At 34.3% G+C, this 14726-nt stretch overlaps 2 protein-coding genes and 1 pseudogene across 2 annotated transcripts; 1 reads left to right on the top strand and 2 right to left on the bottom strand.

Moving 5' to 3' along the window:
• The first annotated feature begins 3958 nt into the window (after positions 1-3958).
• LOC143542083 (ubiquitin-NEDD8-like protein RUB2) lies at positions 3959-6607 on the top strand. Its single transcript, XM_077034748.1, has 3 exons — positions 3959-4107; positions 4749-5008; positions 6332-6607. Exons 1-3 carry the CDS (start codon positions 4015-4017, stop codon positions 6438-6440), a joined length of 462 nt encoding a protein of 153 aa, XP_076890863.1. The 5' UTR covers positions 3959-4014; the 3' UTR covers positions 6441-6607.
• Positions 6608-7757: 1150 nt separating this feature from the next.
• Positions 7758-9026, bottom strand: LOC143542082 (phosphatidylinositol N-acetylglucosaminyltransferase subunit C-like). Its single transcript, XM_077034747.1, has 2 exons — positions 9019-9026; positions 7758-8734 (listed from the first exon to the last, which is right to left on the bottom strand). The coding sequence occupies exon 2, from the start codon at positions 8715-8717 to the stop codon at positions 7830-7832; it is 888 nt and encodes a 295-aa protein (XP_076890862.1). The 5' UTR covers positions 8718-8734; positions 9019-9026; the 3' UTR covers positions 7758-7829.
• Positions 9027-11875: 2849 nt separating this feature from the next.
• Positions 11876-14016, bottom strand: LOC143542076 (phosphatidylinositol N-acetylglucosaminyltransferase subunit C pseudogene; annotated as a pseudogene).
• Positions 14017-14726: the final 710 nt, after the last annotated feature.

Raw genomic sequence — 14726 nt, 5'->3', positions numbered from 1 at the left:
ACTATTCTAAAGATAAATTATTATTATTATTATTAATAATTTTAAGTGTTTTAGTTAGCTAGGGGTTCAATTTTTTTATTTGACCAATTTATAGTTATGTTTAAATGTCAAGATGCATGATTAAAAAAAACCACACATATTTTTGATAACCATTTTATAATCATAGCTCATTGTCTCTTGAAACTAGCAAAATTCAAATACGAGCCAGTCATGAACAATATTTAACGAAAAACTAACTCAAAAGAAAGTGTATGGAATTTATATAATTTACCGAAACAAATATGACCTTTTAAAGTTAATAGTTAGACATTTTAATTAAAAAAATGATTTTTTTCCTTGATGGTAAGTTACTAACTATATTTTTTTTCTAGTTTGACGTTTGTTATAAATAATTCGAATTTGTAGCAGCCAAATCCAAGAGATTCGCAATACAAAGTTTATCATTCATTTCAAAGTTTATACTGTTTGGATAAATGAGACGAATGTTGTGGGTTATTAGTTTACTTGTAATTGTCTTGGTATACACACATATAATCTTAGATATTCACTATAATTGATTATTTATGCTAAAGAATCATCATCTTTAATTTTAATGATACATTCCAATCATTTATACATTTATTTATTTCTGTTTTTAAGAATCGAATATGACAACTCTTTGTAGTTTTTAATAGTCTCCAATCTCAACAAAGTTTCATCTTTTATATTTGAACAATTTTTTAATTATGCATAAATGTCAAGATTATTGTATACAATTGAAAAAAGAATTATATAATGAAATTAATTTTAAATAAAGTAATGATGTTAAATAGTTTGAAACATAATTTACTGGAGATTGCAATCACTTTAATAAAATTTTAATTTGGGAATGACTTTTATGTAATAAAATTAAAATTAACTGGTTTAATTTTAATTATCTCTATATTATTTTAGTTATACTTAATTATTGAAATTAGTAGAATAAAAATTTGTTGGTTCGATTTAACTTAATACATTTAACTAAAATGTATTTGAATCGAAATAAAACAAAAGTTTTATTAAAAAATAATTTATAATAAAATATACCTTTATTTATTTATTAATGTTGAAATGAAACTCATAATATCTTAAGAATTTAGTTGTATATTTACTCAGGTGGCTATGATTTATTTTGTTTTTTATATTGTGAAGCAAAATGATTTTTTTAATAATATATCGAAGAAGTTGATGGTGGCTAATATGATGATAACATGTTCATGTATTCGTTAGGTTTTTTAATTTAGGTATAGTAAGTTTGTGTAAGTATTAACTTTTTGTGTATACAATCTAAATGTTTAATATTTTGGTTACAAAGTTATGCTAAAATATTTGTGTTGGTTTAATATATTATTTATGAAATTTTATGGTTGCCTAATGTATATGGTTGTTTCTACGTTTTTAACCCATGTGTAACATGGACGACTATTATAGAAATATATTAGTGGGTTAGATACTTTTACATAAATGAATTTCTGAGCATCTATGTCGATTCAAGTTAGCCGATAATCTTCATATCCAGTTAAAGTTGTGTTATTGTTGTTTTTTGTGTAATCTTTCTAATTTTCACATTTTAATATCTATATGAACACCAAATATAAATAACCTACAATTTTCAGTAAAGTTAATAGTACTTGGTTTCTCGGTATTCTAATTTTTCTGTTTTGTAGATTAAAATCCTCCATTAAGTCAGCAAAATTGAAACATCATGCTATATAAAATTCTGTTTTTATATTTATGTTGTTCATCTTTTTCATATACTAACCATATTATATTCTATTATAGATGTCTTCAAATTAAAAACAACGTAATTTTTGGTTAATCAACGTCTTTCAATAAGAGGGGTAATTCAAACGGTTAGTCATTTTAATATTTTTTTTAGTTACCATTTAAATGTTTTTTAAGAATGCATTTTTTTGTAAGGTGCAGCTTCAACGCCAAGAGAAATACTTACTAGCATTTTGAACGGTAAAATTTATTTTAAACGCGTTAATACAAAATATTGTATTAAAATATAATTTTTATTAACTAAAATACAGTAAATAAAAATTAAAATTTTATTAACTAAAAATTAGACACTTGTAACAGAAAATTATAAACGATTTTTATTATATTTATTATTAACTACATCATACCTTTTTGATAAACAATTTTTTAATAACATTGAATGTATATCCAATCCTATTTTATTTTCTTAAAACCAATTAAAATATATGTTTTAATTAAGATGTGTATACGAATCAATTTATGTTAATTAGAGGCGTAAAGATATTTCTTCATTATTTTTTTACTTATATTTGGTTAAGTCAACTTATATTGTTTCCATACTTTGCAACAAAATTCACAAATTTAGTCATGGCCATATAAAAAATTAGTTTTTTGGTTTTTAAGTAAGATCATACAAATTATTTTTTTATATTTTAATTTGAATTAAAATTTTCATAAACACATTATGCTAAATAAAATCAAAAGACCAAAATTATTTTGACTCATAGATTGGTTCTAAAAGTCAATGTGCCAATAATGTTACTAAGGAATATGGATTAGAAGAACGGTTTGTGTGCTGGAACTAGATTGCGAGTAATTAATTTGGGTAGGTGTTTTGTTGTAGTAAAAGTTATTTCGAGTACTAATACTGGTTGTCGCACTTATATAATTCGTTGTGGTCTAACACCTTCAGATAAGAAACTTTCGTTTAAATTGAAAATAAGGTAGTTTTTTTCAGTTGTAGTCTATTTTGCAATGACCATTAACAAAAGTCAAGGTCAATCTCTAGCAAGAGTTGACATATATCTCAAAGACCCGGTGTTTACACATAGACAACTCTATGTAGCTTTATTAAGAGTGAAGAGTGGTGTTAAAATTCTCATATTAAACAAGGAAGACAAAGCTACAAATAAAGAATAAATCTGGTTTATAAAGAAGCCTTTTTAGTAGCTTATAAATTTTACATTTTTAACTTTTGATTATATTTTCAAAGATTGTAATTTGAATGTTTTTTGGGTTTATCTTTGTATTTCACAATCATTGGTTTTCGTACCAATATTATTTACAAATTAAAGTATGTTGTCGTCCCGAATAACATATAACAACTTATGTTGTCTTTTCAAATGACATGTGTTTGTTCGAAAATTTCAATATTTCCACCCGTGTCGTACACGGGTTCTAACCTAGTATAGAGAAAACAAAGTAAATACAACTTATTATTAGCACATAAAATAGAAGAAAACATGAAACGTGAATGATTTCAGTTACAAGTGACAATTTTTGTCAAAATATAAAATAATTAGATTTTGATTTTGATCTCTAACGTTGTTTAATAAATCAACTGTGCTAGAGTTAACCTTCATGTCAGATCTGTCAACAAAATTAATTAAGAATGTCAACATGGTAATTTTTACAAACTAGTAACACGTTTACAACTTAAGTACTACCCATCAATATGTATGACACGCTTAGATAGATGCATTAACGGGATCATGTTTGATTTCACGATATAGTTATAATAGATTGTTGGCGCATTCGGAATGCCAGAAATGATAAACTTTTTTAAAACAAAGTGGCAGAGATTGAAGGAATCATAAATAATATTAAATCTTGGGGTTTTTTTTGGTTCAATAATAGATAGATATGTAAATCAATAGTTTAGTCTAATTGGCTTAAAATTCATTTGATGTAAGTTGTTTACATTCCCCATGGCTTGTAGAGGTTTTGTTAGCTCAGGCCTTTGTTCATAGCCTTTGTTTATAGAAGTCATAAACAGTTAAAAGTAAAAACAACAAAATCCAACAAGCCCATTGTTTTAAATAATTTATTTATTTGGTAAAAGTGGGAGTCAAGATCAAGAATAAGCATTTGACGAATTATATTGAAAAAAAGACAACATTGGGCGTTATTTAAACGCAGCTTTTATATTTGGAACCCCCCATACCATACGTTTATAAAAACCCATCAAACCCCAGATCAAAATCAACAGACATAATAATAAAAATTAAAAAAATGCAGATATTCGTGAAAACCCTAACCGGCAAGACCATAACCCTCGAAGTCGAAAGCAGCGACACCATCGACAATGTCAAAGCCAAGATTCAGGTTTCGATTTTTATATTTATTCATCGATTTCATAATTACCCTTAATTTATTTGATTTAGGTTCCTCGGGTTTGTTTCTAATACTCATACTCGACTGTAGTCCCTCCGGGTTCGGGTTTTATGAGAACGGGTTAATCGGGTGACCTAAAAATTATCAAACCACATAATCCAAAATATACAATCCTCAAACAAGTGAAATTGAAAACCGATTGATTGAATTGAATAAATTTGCGAGTGATCGGTGGAATTAAAGTAGATTAGAATAATAAGCGATTTGATGGGGTTGGAATGTTGGAATTGGAGTAGTATGTGTATATTGGAATCCGTGATATAATAACATATAATGGAGCAGAATATGAATCAGCGATATAATGGCATTTGTTAAGGTCAAATAGGTTATTCAGGTTGGTTTTTTTGGGTTTACTCGAAACCCACTAATAAGTACTCAGTACTCAACTTGAATTAGTACTGGTGGGGGTTTCATGGGTATGGGTACTTTCGGGTTCGGTTTGGTTTCGGGTTGCGGATAAACATGACAACACTAAATTTTACGATTTCTGAGTTTAGGGTTACGAGCAGTTTGATGTTGTTTTGGGTTTGGATGTATATTATTATGTTGATTGTATGGTTGATTTTTTGAAGGACAAAGAAGGTATTCCTCCGGATCAACAGAGATTGATCTTTGCTGGGAAGCAGTTAGAGGATGGAAGAACACTTGCGGACTATAATATCCAGAAGGAGTCAACACTTCATCTTGTTTTGAGATTGAGAGGAGGAACCATGATCAAGGTCAAGACTCTTACCGGGAAGGAAATCGAGATTGATATTGAGCCGACTGATACCATCGATAGGATTAAGGAAAGAGTTGAAGAGAAGGAAGGGATTCCGCCTGTGCAGCAAAGGTACTTTGATCAATTATGATTAAATCTTTAAATCTTTTAGAAGTTTATTTTGATATCAAGTTATTCAAGCTTATGATCATTAACTGATAGTTGCTGGTCACAACTAGGGGTGTAAACGTGTCGGGCCAAGTACGAGCTTGGCTCATTTATTGTTTGTTAATTTATTTTTTATATGTTCATTACCATAGTTGTCAATAGCGAAGATGGCGTTCGCTATGGAGCGAAGCGCCAATATCCCATCATTCTCTGTTTAGCGGCAATATAGCGAGGAAATAACGATATTTAAGGGGTTTTTGTTTCTATTTTTATTTATTTGCGCGCTATGGAATGAAGAGCCCATGTCCAACCATTTTTTGTTTAGCCATGTAGTGAGGAAATAGCAACATTTAAACACTTTCCTAATAATTTTTAGCCAACAATTAAGTGTTTTTTGTTTTTATTTATTTTCTTTCCTAATATAAATACTGTTTTTAGTGACAATTAATGGTGTTTTTCCAACAAACTTCACCGATCTTCAGCAATTCCAACATAAAAAGTGATCTTTTGTATATGAAATCTCTATTTTTTTTTAAAATAATTCATAACCTTATTTCTAAACATGAAATATCGCCTGCTATTTCATCGCTATCGCTACGTAGCATCTTGATAGCTTGTCACTGTTGACAGCTATTCACTATTGGCAACTGTGTTCATTAATAAAAGCTTTATATATTACATAATATATATTATTTAATATAAAATTATATATATAGCAACTACTGTACAAATTATATTAAGTATAATAAATTTTAATTGTATAAATAATTGGCTCGTTTTAGCTTAAGCACGGCTCGCTTAAGCATCAACTTTATTTGAGCTTTTAGCGAGCTGATTTTGAGTAGCTCACAAGTGGCTTTTTGTCGTTTACACATCTAGTTACAACCGACCTTATTCTACTTATAAGTGATGATTGGGCCCATTCAATACATAACCAGTATTAAGTAGAGAACCAACATCACTTGCACGTGGATATCGAGAAAGAGAGGTGGTTACGTGACCACATAACCACTTTAAGTGTTATAGTTAAAGCAACAGATGTAGGTTTTTATGTGGTTCTCAGTTTTTTATTAATGATGTGTTATGTATTAAATGACACTATATCATTAAATGACTATATTAGATGATATGTTACCGATGAATGACTATGTTAGTTTATTTTTTGATATATGGGCACCATCTCTATGTTTAAATTTACATCCACTATGAAAGTTTATCACTCGGTTTTTCTTAATTTTTTTAATAAAAATTATTGATAGTTGAAGTTGTGCTTATGTTTGATGACAGGTTGATTTATGCTGGAAAGCAGCTTGCAGATGACAAAACAGCTAAGGACTACAACATTGAAGGGGGGTCTGTACTTCATCTTGTTCTTGCATTAAGAGGTGGATGTTGATTTTTTTATTAAAAAAGGATGCAGCCGTCACCGCAACCTCCTCATCTGGCTGCGGTTGCTTTCGTGTTAATGCTATGCTATACCTAATTGATGTTGCCTTTGATGATATTCTATATGTTGAGACATGTCTTGTCTGATTTCCCCTCATTAAAGATGTTATTTGTGTTTCTATTTGTACTTGATTCTTTTTTATCCTGTTTTTGCATTTGAATAACTTGTCTTGTCTTTCATGTTTTATCGCGCTAATGTTCATGATGTGAGAAAAGGTAGGCAACAAAACCAATTCATGATCTGAAATCGATTTGAAAACCGGTTACTGGGTTGATTTTGAACCTGAACTGTCGGTTTTGACCAGTTTGGGATACAAGTCGTCAATACTGCTTTGGCATAAGCCGTTTTTAATGGTTAGGAAAGCAGTTTAGACCCAGCTTGAAAAACTAGCCGTTTTTTAAACGGTCAGCGCCGTTTTGCCTAGCTTTTTTTACCTTAGTCACCCTGCTCCTCGCTTGTTCATCAAACCACTCGGATCTTTCAAAAACACTCGAATCTTTCGAAACTCAAAACTTCTCTTTCTAGTAATATCATCCCAAAACACTCGGATCTTTCAAAACTCAAACTTCTCTTTCTAGTAATGATCCGAGTATACAGGTAAAATGCAACAATGTGATTCTGGATCCCATTTACTGCATAAGAACTCGTTTACAAAGAATGACACGATAACTTTGACGATGACTAAACTCTAGACGAAGACCATAATTAATAAAGACCAAAAGTACTACCAAAACTACCCCAATGCCTATTTCCAAGTAAAAACGTTTTGCTTTTAAGAACGCAGTGCAATTTTTTTTAAGTTACAATTGGTTCGGTTCCGACCCTAGCTGTCTGTTACCAGTTTGGATTATTTCCATTGAAAACCAGATTGGATCCGAACCAATTTGGTTTAATCCAATGCTTCTTGACCAAATCCAAACTAGTTTCTAACTAGTCCGGTTTAGAAAAAAACTCGAATGTGCACCTCTAGTTGCAGGTATGACCGTATGAGTGTGGTTCAGTAGTGGAAGTGGAATCACAAGATTCATTTTGATTTGATTGCCTGGTGACATAGTTCATCACATTTGTAAAGGCTATTTTTTTATCACCAAACTTGAACATGCACACTTTCAGTAACTTCTAAAACATAACAACCTTTGCTAGTACCTCTTTATTCTCAACAAATAATTTGCTTTCACGAAACAGTATACATTATAGACACACACACACACACACACACTTTTTTAATTCCATACAAGTTGGATCAAATAATGATACATACATGAACATGTAAACCAATATTCAGTATTCTATAAATAACTGGACAAGTTAACAAAAAAAAAAGGACGAGAACATCCTTCAGTCTGTAATATTGAAACACAACTTTGCTTCATCCCATGGACCATTAATCTCAAACTTATACTCTTGAATCCTAATCAACCAATAAGGACACACCAAGTTAACAAACACCAACACCCCCAACAACACCACAAACAACACTTTATGCAACCTATAAACACACCCCAATGTTATTACCATCAACACAAAAGACACCAACAAATGCAACCGAAACGAGTACTTTTTAAGACAATAAGTAACCAACGGCGCAAAAAGAAAAACCTGCAACGAAAATAATATTATAGCAAACACAAGAACTCTCGAAGGAAGACGCGAAGCAATCAAAAGTGATGCCACAATCGACGCGTTTAACGAAATATTACTCGTCAAAGTCGGGTTTTCCAACGCACCGGGAGCTCTTATTGTTGACCCAGTATAGTTATGCAAGAATAAATGGAGAATAACGAGTGACGTGGTCAAGGCCCATATGGAATCTGAGCTGATTGACCGAGTCAACGTGTGGTATATCGGCGACAACACATACAAACCAGTCGTGAAAAACATGATTTTGATCGCGTAACTGAGTAAAAGATTCAACGAAAGCATTTTGGCGGTTAAAACAAGAATAAAAAAGCCCGACCCCACAAGGGTAACATCAAGAGCAATAAGAAACTTTTCAGTTATTGTGGAGTTAAGCGTGTGCGCCCACACCAAAACAACTAGTGACACAATGCAAAGGTACTGAGAAATGGAAACCGAATCGAGCATTACTTTTAACATGTCGCGTTTCACAACGTTTGCGTTCATGACCATTTCTTGAAGGAAGGTGTCGTCGGTGTGATTATCGTCGAACCCGGGCTGCATACCTCCATAAGCAACTTTTCTCCATCTTGTTTGTGTTGTATCCATTGATGAAATGAAATTACCTATTTGCCCATTGCAAATCATTAGAACATATTTATAAAATTATAATATTCATTGGGTATTATTATCCCCAAATAATATAAACCCTAATGCTAGAAATATATCAAACGAACATAGATTGCACAAATAATGAGTTAATTAAACTGCAAATAAGAATCTACAGTGAATCAAATGACTAATAATCCTTCAACTTGAAAACGGGAAATCGAGTAATTACAACCAGATGGGTGTTTATTGAAGAATCAAAGCGTAACTGTAGAAACAATTGCTGACTGATGATGGTTACCTGTTGTATCGAACAGAAGCTGAGCGAAATCAATTTCCTTTATACGTTGCGGGTTATCGTCAGCGGATTGAAGGATTTGAAACCCTTTTTTGGTGTCCGTTTGGATAGATCGAATAGAATGTGCAAATTATAAGAAATAATTTCTAACTTAAAATTAATATTGACCGGTTTGTTTCAAACTGAAAAAACATCGTTAAAATTATGTCTAAATCATTTGTTGTTGTTGAATGAGATATAAGCTCGTTCAGATCTGAATAAACTAAACAACCCCTAACTTATTAATCAAACATTTTATGTTACAGCTTACAGCTACGAACATTAGGGCGGACGGGGCGGTGCGTGGTGGCCTCCCCATCACGCGTGATGGGCTTTTCAACACCGCCGCCGCCACCTTGTCACGCTGAAAAAAGGGAGTTTGCGTGATGGGTGTCACACGTGATGAAGGGTTGATTCAAAGAAAAAGAGCCGTTGGGAGGGGGGTGGTTATGACCGTTGGGGGGCAGCCGTCGCCGGAGGTGATGGATTGCCGGAAAATTAACAGGGAAGAAGGAGTTGTGCTGTGGGTTTTGTTAGTATTATTATTATTATTATTATTATTATATTTTAAATACAATTTACACATTTAACCCCTTAACTTTCACATTTCTTTTAAACAGAATTTAGAATAATTTACGAATTAAACCTTGAACTTTTGAATGCTATAAAAATGATATAAAAGTCGGCTAAGTTAGCGGAAACGTGACGAGGCCTATATCAACCATTTCTTTGTCGGTTTTTATTTATTTATTTATCTTTGTAACATTTAATCTTGCAAAAAAAAAAAAAAAACAAAACAAAAACAAAAAAATTCCATCACACACCACCACACCACACCACCACCCCTAGTAAAAAACCATCACATGTGATGGATTTGAGGTTGGTGATGTGGCACCATTTGATTGGGTGGGGTGTGTGATGAGTGATGCCACCACATCCACCCCCCCTCCCCCCTTATATTCCACGACCACAAACTTTATTAAAAAACAAAGAAAATATTATAAATAGCAATCAAGTTTTAGAAGTATTATAATTATGTTACTCATGCAATTTTTCTTTAAATTCGGTAACAAAATCTTCAAATTGAGTCTCACCGAATAATTTTTTTGACGTCAAGAAAGAAACAAAGGATAAGTTGTGGGGGCCAGAATTTGCAATACATGTAGATAAATTTAAAAATATAAAAAAACGTACTTATATTAAAATTTAAAAATAAAAAAAATTATGTCATCATTCAACGTCAACACAAAAAAGGTATAAAGATTTCTTATGTGCAACAAAAAAGAAAACGACTATAATACATCTTAAAACATTTAATTTAATAATATGAAAACTGAGTGATTTAATTTGAAGACTTTTTAAACTTGAGTAACCTAATTAGAACACTTTTGAAACTTGGTTAACATTAAAATAACAAATTACAAACACCACTCGTCGTTGTCTTCCTTTCCGATTAGTTTTGGTAGGGGCGAGATGTGGATCTTATTCTCATTCATTTCACCAAAACCGACGTCTAGGCGGTGTCACGCTATGCGGCGGCCAAACCATTGGACCGCCGCGATACGCGATGACCACGTTAATTTATTGTGACACGTGTCAACACGTGGCATGATTTTACAGGCCACGTGGTAGGGCGACAAAAATTGCGGCGTTGCGTATCGTGACGGTCGTGGCCTGCGTAGAAGCCGAGATTTTGGCTATAAAAGGGGGCTACAGGCTTGAGCCATTCTTATCCCAAAAATCACAATCACAAACACACACTTAGCCTATGTAACCATGCCCGACCGTTACGACGAACCGACGATCTATTTTCTTGAAGTACGTGCAAGTAACGAAGCTCCGAAGCCTGCTGATTTTCCAAGCGTTTTCTTATTCTATACCAAGATCCTACCAACAAGTTGCCACTCTTTTCTTCTTCTTCTTCTTCTTCTTCTTCTTATTATTATTATTTACGTGTGTCTGCATTAAGGTAGGAACTACGTGTAAGTTATTTTAAGATATTATAAATAACTTAGACCTAGTCAAGGCTATGGCCTCTAACCATAATAAGATTGTTAAGTTTATATAAAGATTTTACAAACAAATGATGTTACCTCTAGAAGAAACAATGTTAACAAAAGTATATTTTGACGAGCATGTAGTAACTGAAAGGGGGATATCACTAATAGTGAGTTTCTTGCCAAAGGAAAGTATCTCGTACAAATCTCAATCAACTGCGGGACCAGTTAATTTACCTGGAGAAACTCACAGACATGTTAGAACCTATTAGGAAAAAGCATGCTATTTTAAACGTCACATAAATACAAATGTATTTTAAATGATTACAAAGAGCAAGTTAAAAACTATAACATTTCGGATTTTTCGTATTTGAATTCGTATCCGTTTACCCGACTCAGAAATGTAATTCGGATATTCGTATTAATAAAAAACTTGCATTTATTGCTAATTAACTTGGTTTAACTTATGGTATATCTTTATAACTTTCAAACTTGTCAAACAACTGTTAAAAACTCTTAAAATCAGTTAAAAAGGCCAAAACAACATTTTTATGAAACTTCAGGGACTAAAAGTGACTTTTTGGAAAATCTGACATATCTCAACCTGTCGCGTATCACAACGGGGATGTACTATGTCAGTCACATAGTACGACAAACGCTCAGTTCAGTTTTTTATTTTTGTTTGTTAATTTTCGTTTAATGCCAAATCCTTCCTAAACTGACCTAAAACACGAAAATTAAACCCCAAGTTATGTCCTATGATATTATAAAATGTCCGAATTCATTTTCTTGTTATTGAGACCTAGAAAAGAAACAGTACACACACTTTTTAATTCAATACAAGTTGGATCAAATGAACACATAATGATATTTACATGAACATGTAAACCAAAATTCAGTGTTCTATAAATAATTGGAGAAGTTAACATACAAAGTATAAAAAGACAAAAACGCCCTCCAGTCTGTAATATTGAAACACAACTTTGCTTCATCCCATGGACCATTAATCTCAAACTTATACTCTTGAATCCTAATCAACCAATAAGGACACACCAAGTTAACAAACACCAACACCCCCAACAACACCACAAACAACACTTTATGCAACCTATAAACACACCCCAATGTTATTACCATCAACACAAAAGACACCAACAGATGCAACCGAGACGAGTACTTTTTAAGACAATAAGTAACCAACGGCGCAAAAAGAAAAACCTGCAACGAAAATAATATTATAGCAAACACAAGAACCCTCGAAGGAAGACGCGAAGCAATCAAAAGTGATGCCACAATCGACGCGTTTAACGAAATATTACTCGTCAAAGTCGGGTTTTCCAACGCACCGGGAGCTCTTATTGTTGACCCAGTATAGTTATGCAAGAATAAATGGAGAATAACGAGTGACATGGTCAAGGCCCATATGGAATCTGAGCTGATTGACCGAGTCAACGTGTGGTATATCGGCGACAACACATACAAACCAGTCGTGAAAAACATGATTTTGATCGCGTAACTGAGTAAAAGATTCAACGAAAGCATTTTGGCGGTTAAAACAAGAATAAAAAAGCCCGACCCGACAAGGGTAACATCAAGAACAATAAGAAACTTTTCGGTTATTGTGGAGTTAAGCGTGTGCGCCCACACTAAAACGACCAGTGACACAATGCAAAGGTACTTAGAAATGGAAACCGAATCGAGCATTAGTTTTAACATGTTGCGTTTCACAACGTTTGCATTCATGACCATTTCTTGAAGGATGGTGTCGTCGGTGTGATTATCGTTGTAGAGGTAGGGTACCAAAAAGACCCAAATACCCTTAAGTACCACCCTCGGGTCATAGAGAATCCTCTTGTAAACCACCCGCGGAACACTTGGGTCACCCGCATGTCACGAGTGAGGAAGAACGTCCTCATAATACACACGGAAGCATCCTGGCATCCTCAAAAGTCGTCCGCAAGGCAGGACATTTGTCCGCTTGAACAATTGAAGGACAATGCCAGCGGAACAGCTGTCACCACTCAAATATTATATAAAGGAAGGTTCATGACCCTTACTTGGGAAATATGTGACATATTAACCAATGAACAAAGGACACCTGGCCAAGTTGTTATAACCGTGCACATGGACAGGGTATGATTCGTCCTATCATTAAGAGACACGTGTCCAGGTTGTTATGCCCATGCACATGGAACGTATAGCTCGACCTATCACAAGAGGACACGTGTACAGGCGGTTAGCAAAGATCTTCTAGAAGAGGACAACTGCCCCAATCATCTTGCTTCATCCTTCGGCTATAAATACCTTGTCAAATGGTATGAGGTATTCATTCACTCACCTTTATTCTGACTACACTTAGTCTTTGAACTTGAGTACTTTCTTCATTACGAACGTTACTGATTCTCACGCCGGAGGGTGGTTACAGGAAGACCCCCCTCTTGTCCTTCCTGTAACGAGACTCACGGTGTTTGTTTTGCAGGTTTTCGTCATTGGACTTTGAGAAGTTGTACTCGTATCATGTTGTGATTACCGTATTGTACCCTGTGGACTCATTGGATCCAAGACCCATACTCGGGGAGTGGATCCGTGTTTCTTCATTGGCGCCATCCGTGTTTGTGTTAGAACAACAATAGTTTTCGTTGGTTTTTTGGTTCGTTTGATATGAGTAAACTTCCTGAAGGGCCGACGGGAACCCCTGCAACTGAGTCACGTGTAACTAACACAGAAGCACCTCCGGGTCTTATTGTTTTTGCACGCATCATGACTCCAAGTGGCCATACTCTGGAGCGAATTACAGCTCTAGGGTCACGAAACATTGATGTAACACCTAGGGTTTTACCCTAGATAACGTCATAGCTCCAACCGGTACCATCCCTCCAGATATGGGACGGGCCTCGGCACCGGAAGGTTCTAAATTGGGGAATCTCAGACGATTACGGAAAAACTCGTCCAAAGCGGTCAACATTAGATCTAGAAAATGATTCAGGTGAGTCTGACATGGCGAGATCTCATAGACGTAATTCCAGATCTAGAGGAACCTTGACTCCTGAAGAGTGGCTCCACGTGCAACAACAAAATTTGGTGGCTGAATACGAGCGAAGAAAGCGTAGCGAGCAACTTCGCGCTCGCACTTTGGATTTCAAGGAATCCCCTAGGGGATCTCCTTCTCCTCCACCAACAGTGCGCGGAAGTCAAACCCGTTACAGTCAACAAACAGAACCAGAGTTTGGTGAACTTCCGAAGTTGCGTCCTCGTCCTCGCATAAATATGCGGATACCATCTTACTTAGACGAGTTTGATGATTATGATTCATCCTACCACCCGAGAGATTACAGTATGTATACGGGTGACAGTAGGATGAGTTCTCAGGCAAAAAGCAGCCGCCCGCTTGACATAGTCCGCCACACTGAATACCATAGCAATGCGGAACGAGACTTCACCAAGCCATATCGCCCTGCGGCCTTCGACCGAAAAATCAAAGTTCATAGCAAGTATTGCCACAACACCTTTTCCCGTTAATGCTAAGACACCTACATCGGTGGGTAAGTATAATGGTATGACTGATCCAAGTGATCATCTCCAGAACTTTATTGCGGTAGGAGGTGTTAGTGGTTGGACGCTCCCCTATTGGTGTCACATGTTCGCATTAACACTAACAGGGGTAGCAAGGGAATG

The sequence above is a fragment of the Bidens hawaiensis genome, unplaced genomic scaffold, assembly GCF_021521415.1.
Source record: "Bidens hawaiensis isolate Kalapana, Puna unplaced genomic scaffold, B.hawaiensis_p1.1 tig00012747_1, whole genome shotgun sequence".
Taxonomy (NCBI): domain Eukaryota; kingdom Viridiplantae; phylum Streptophyta; class Magnoliopsida; order Asterales; family Asteraceae; genus Bidens; species Bidens hawaiensis.
Note: the sequence above shows the minus strand (reverse complement) of the source record. Positions and strands in the feature narration are given on the sequence as shown.

Excerpts from the sequence above, each read along its gene's own strand:
- LOC143542082 (XM_077034747.1), bottom strand. The coding sequence starts at position 8,717 with ATGGATACAACACAAACAAGATGGAGAAAAGTTGCTTATGGAGGTATG.
- LOC143542083 (XM_077034748.1), top strand. The coding sequence starts at position 4,015 with ATGCAGATATTCGTGAAAACCCTAACCGGCAAGACCATAACCCTCGAA. Across the intron at positions 4,108-4,748 it reads ATGTCAAAGCCAAGATTCAG|GACAAAGAAGGTATTCCTCC; the intron begins GTTTCGATTTTT and ends GATTTTTTGAAG. Across the intron at positions 5,009-6,331 it reads ATTCCGCCTGTGCAGCAAAG|GTTGATTTATGCTGGAAAGC; the intron begins GTACTTTGATCA and ends GTTTGATGACAG.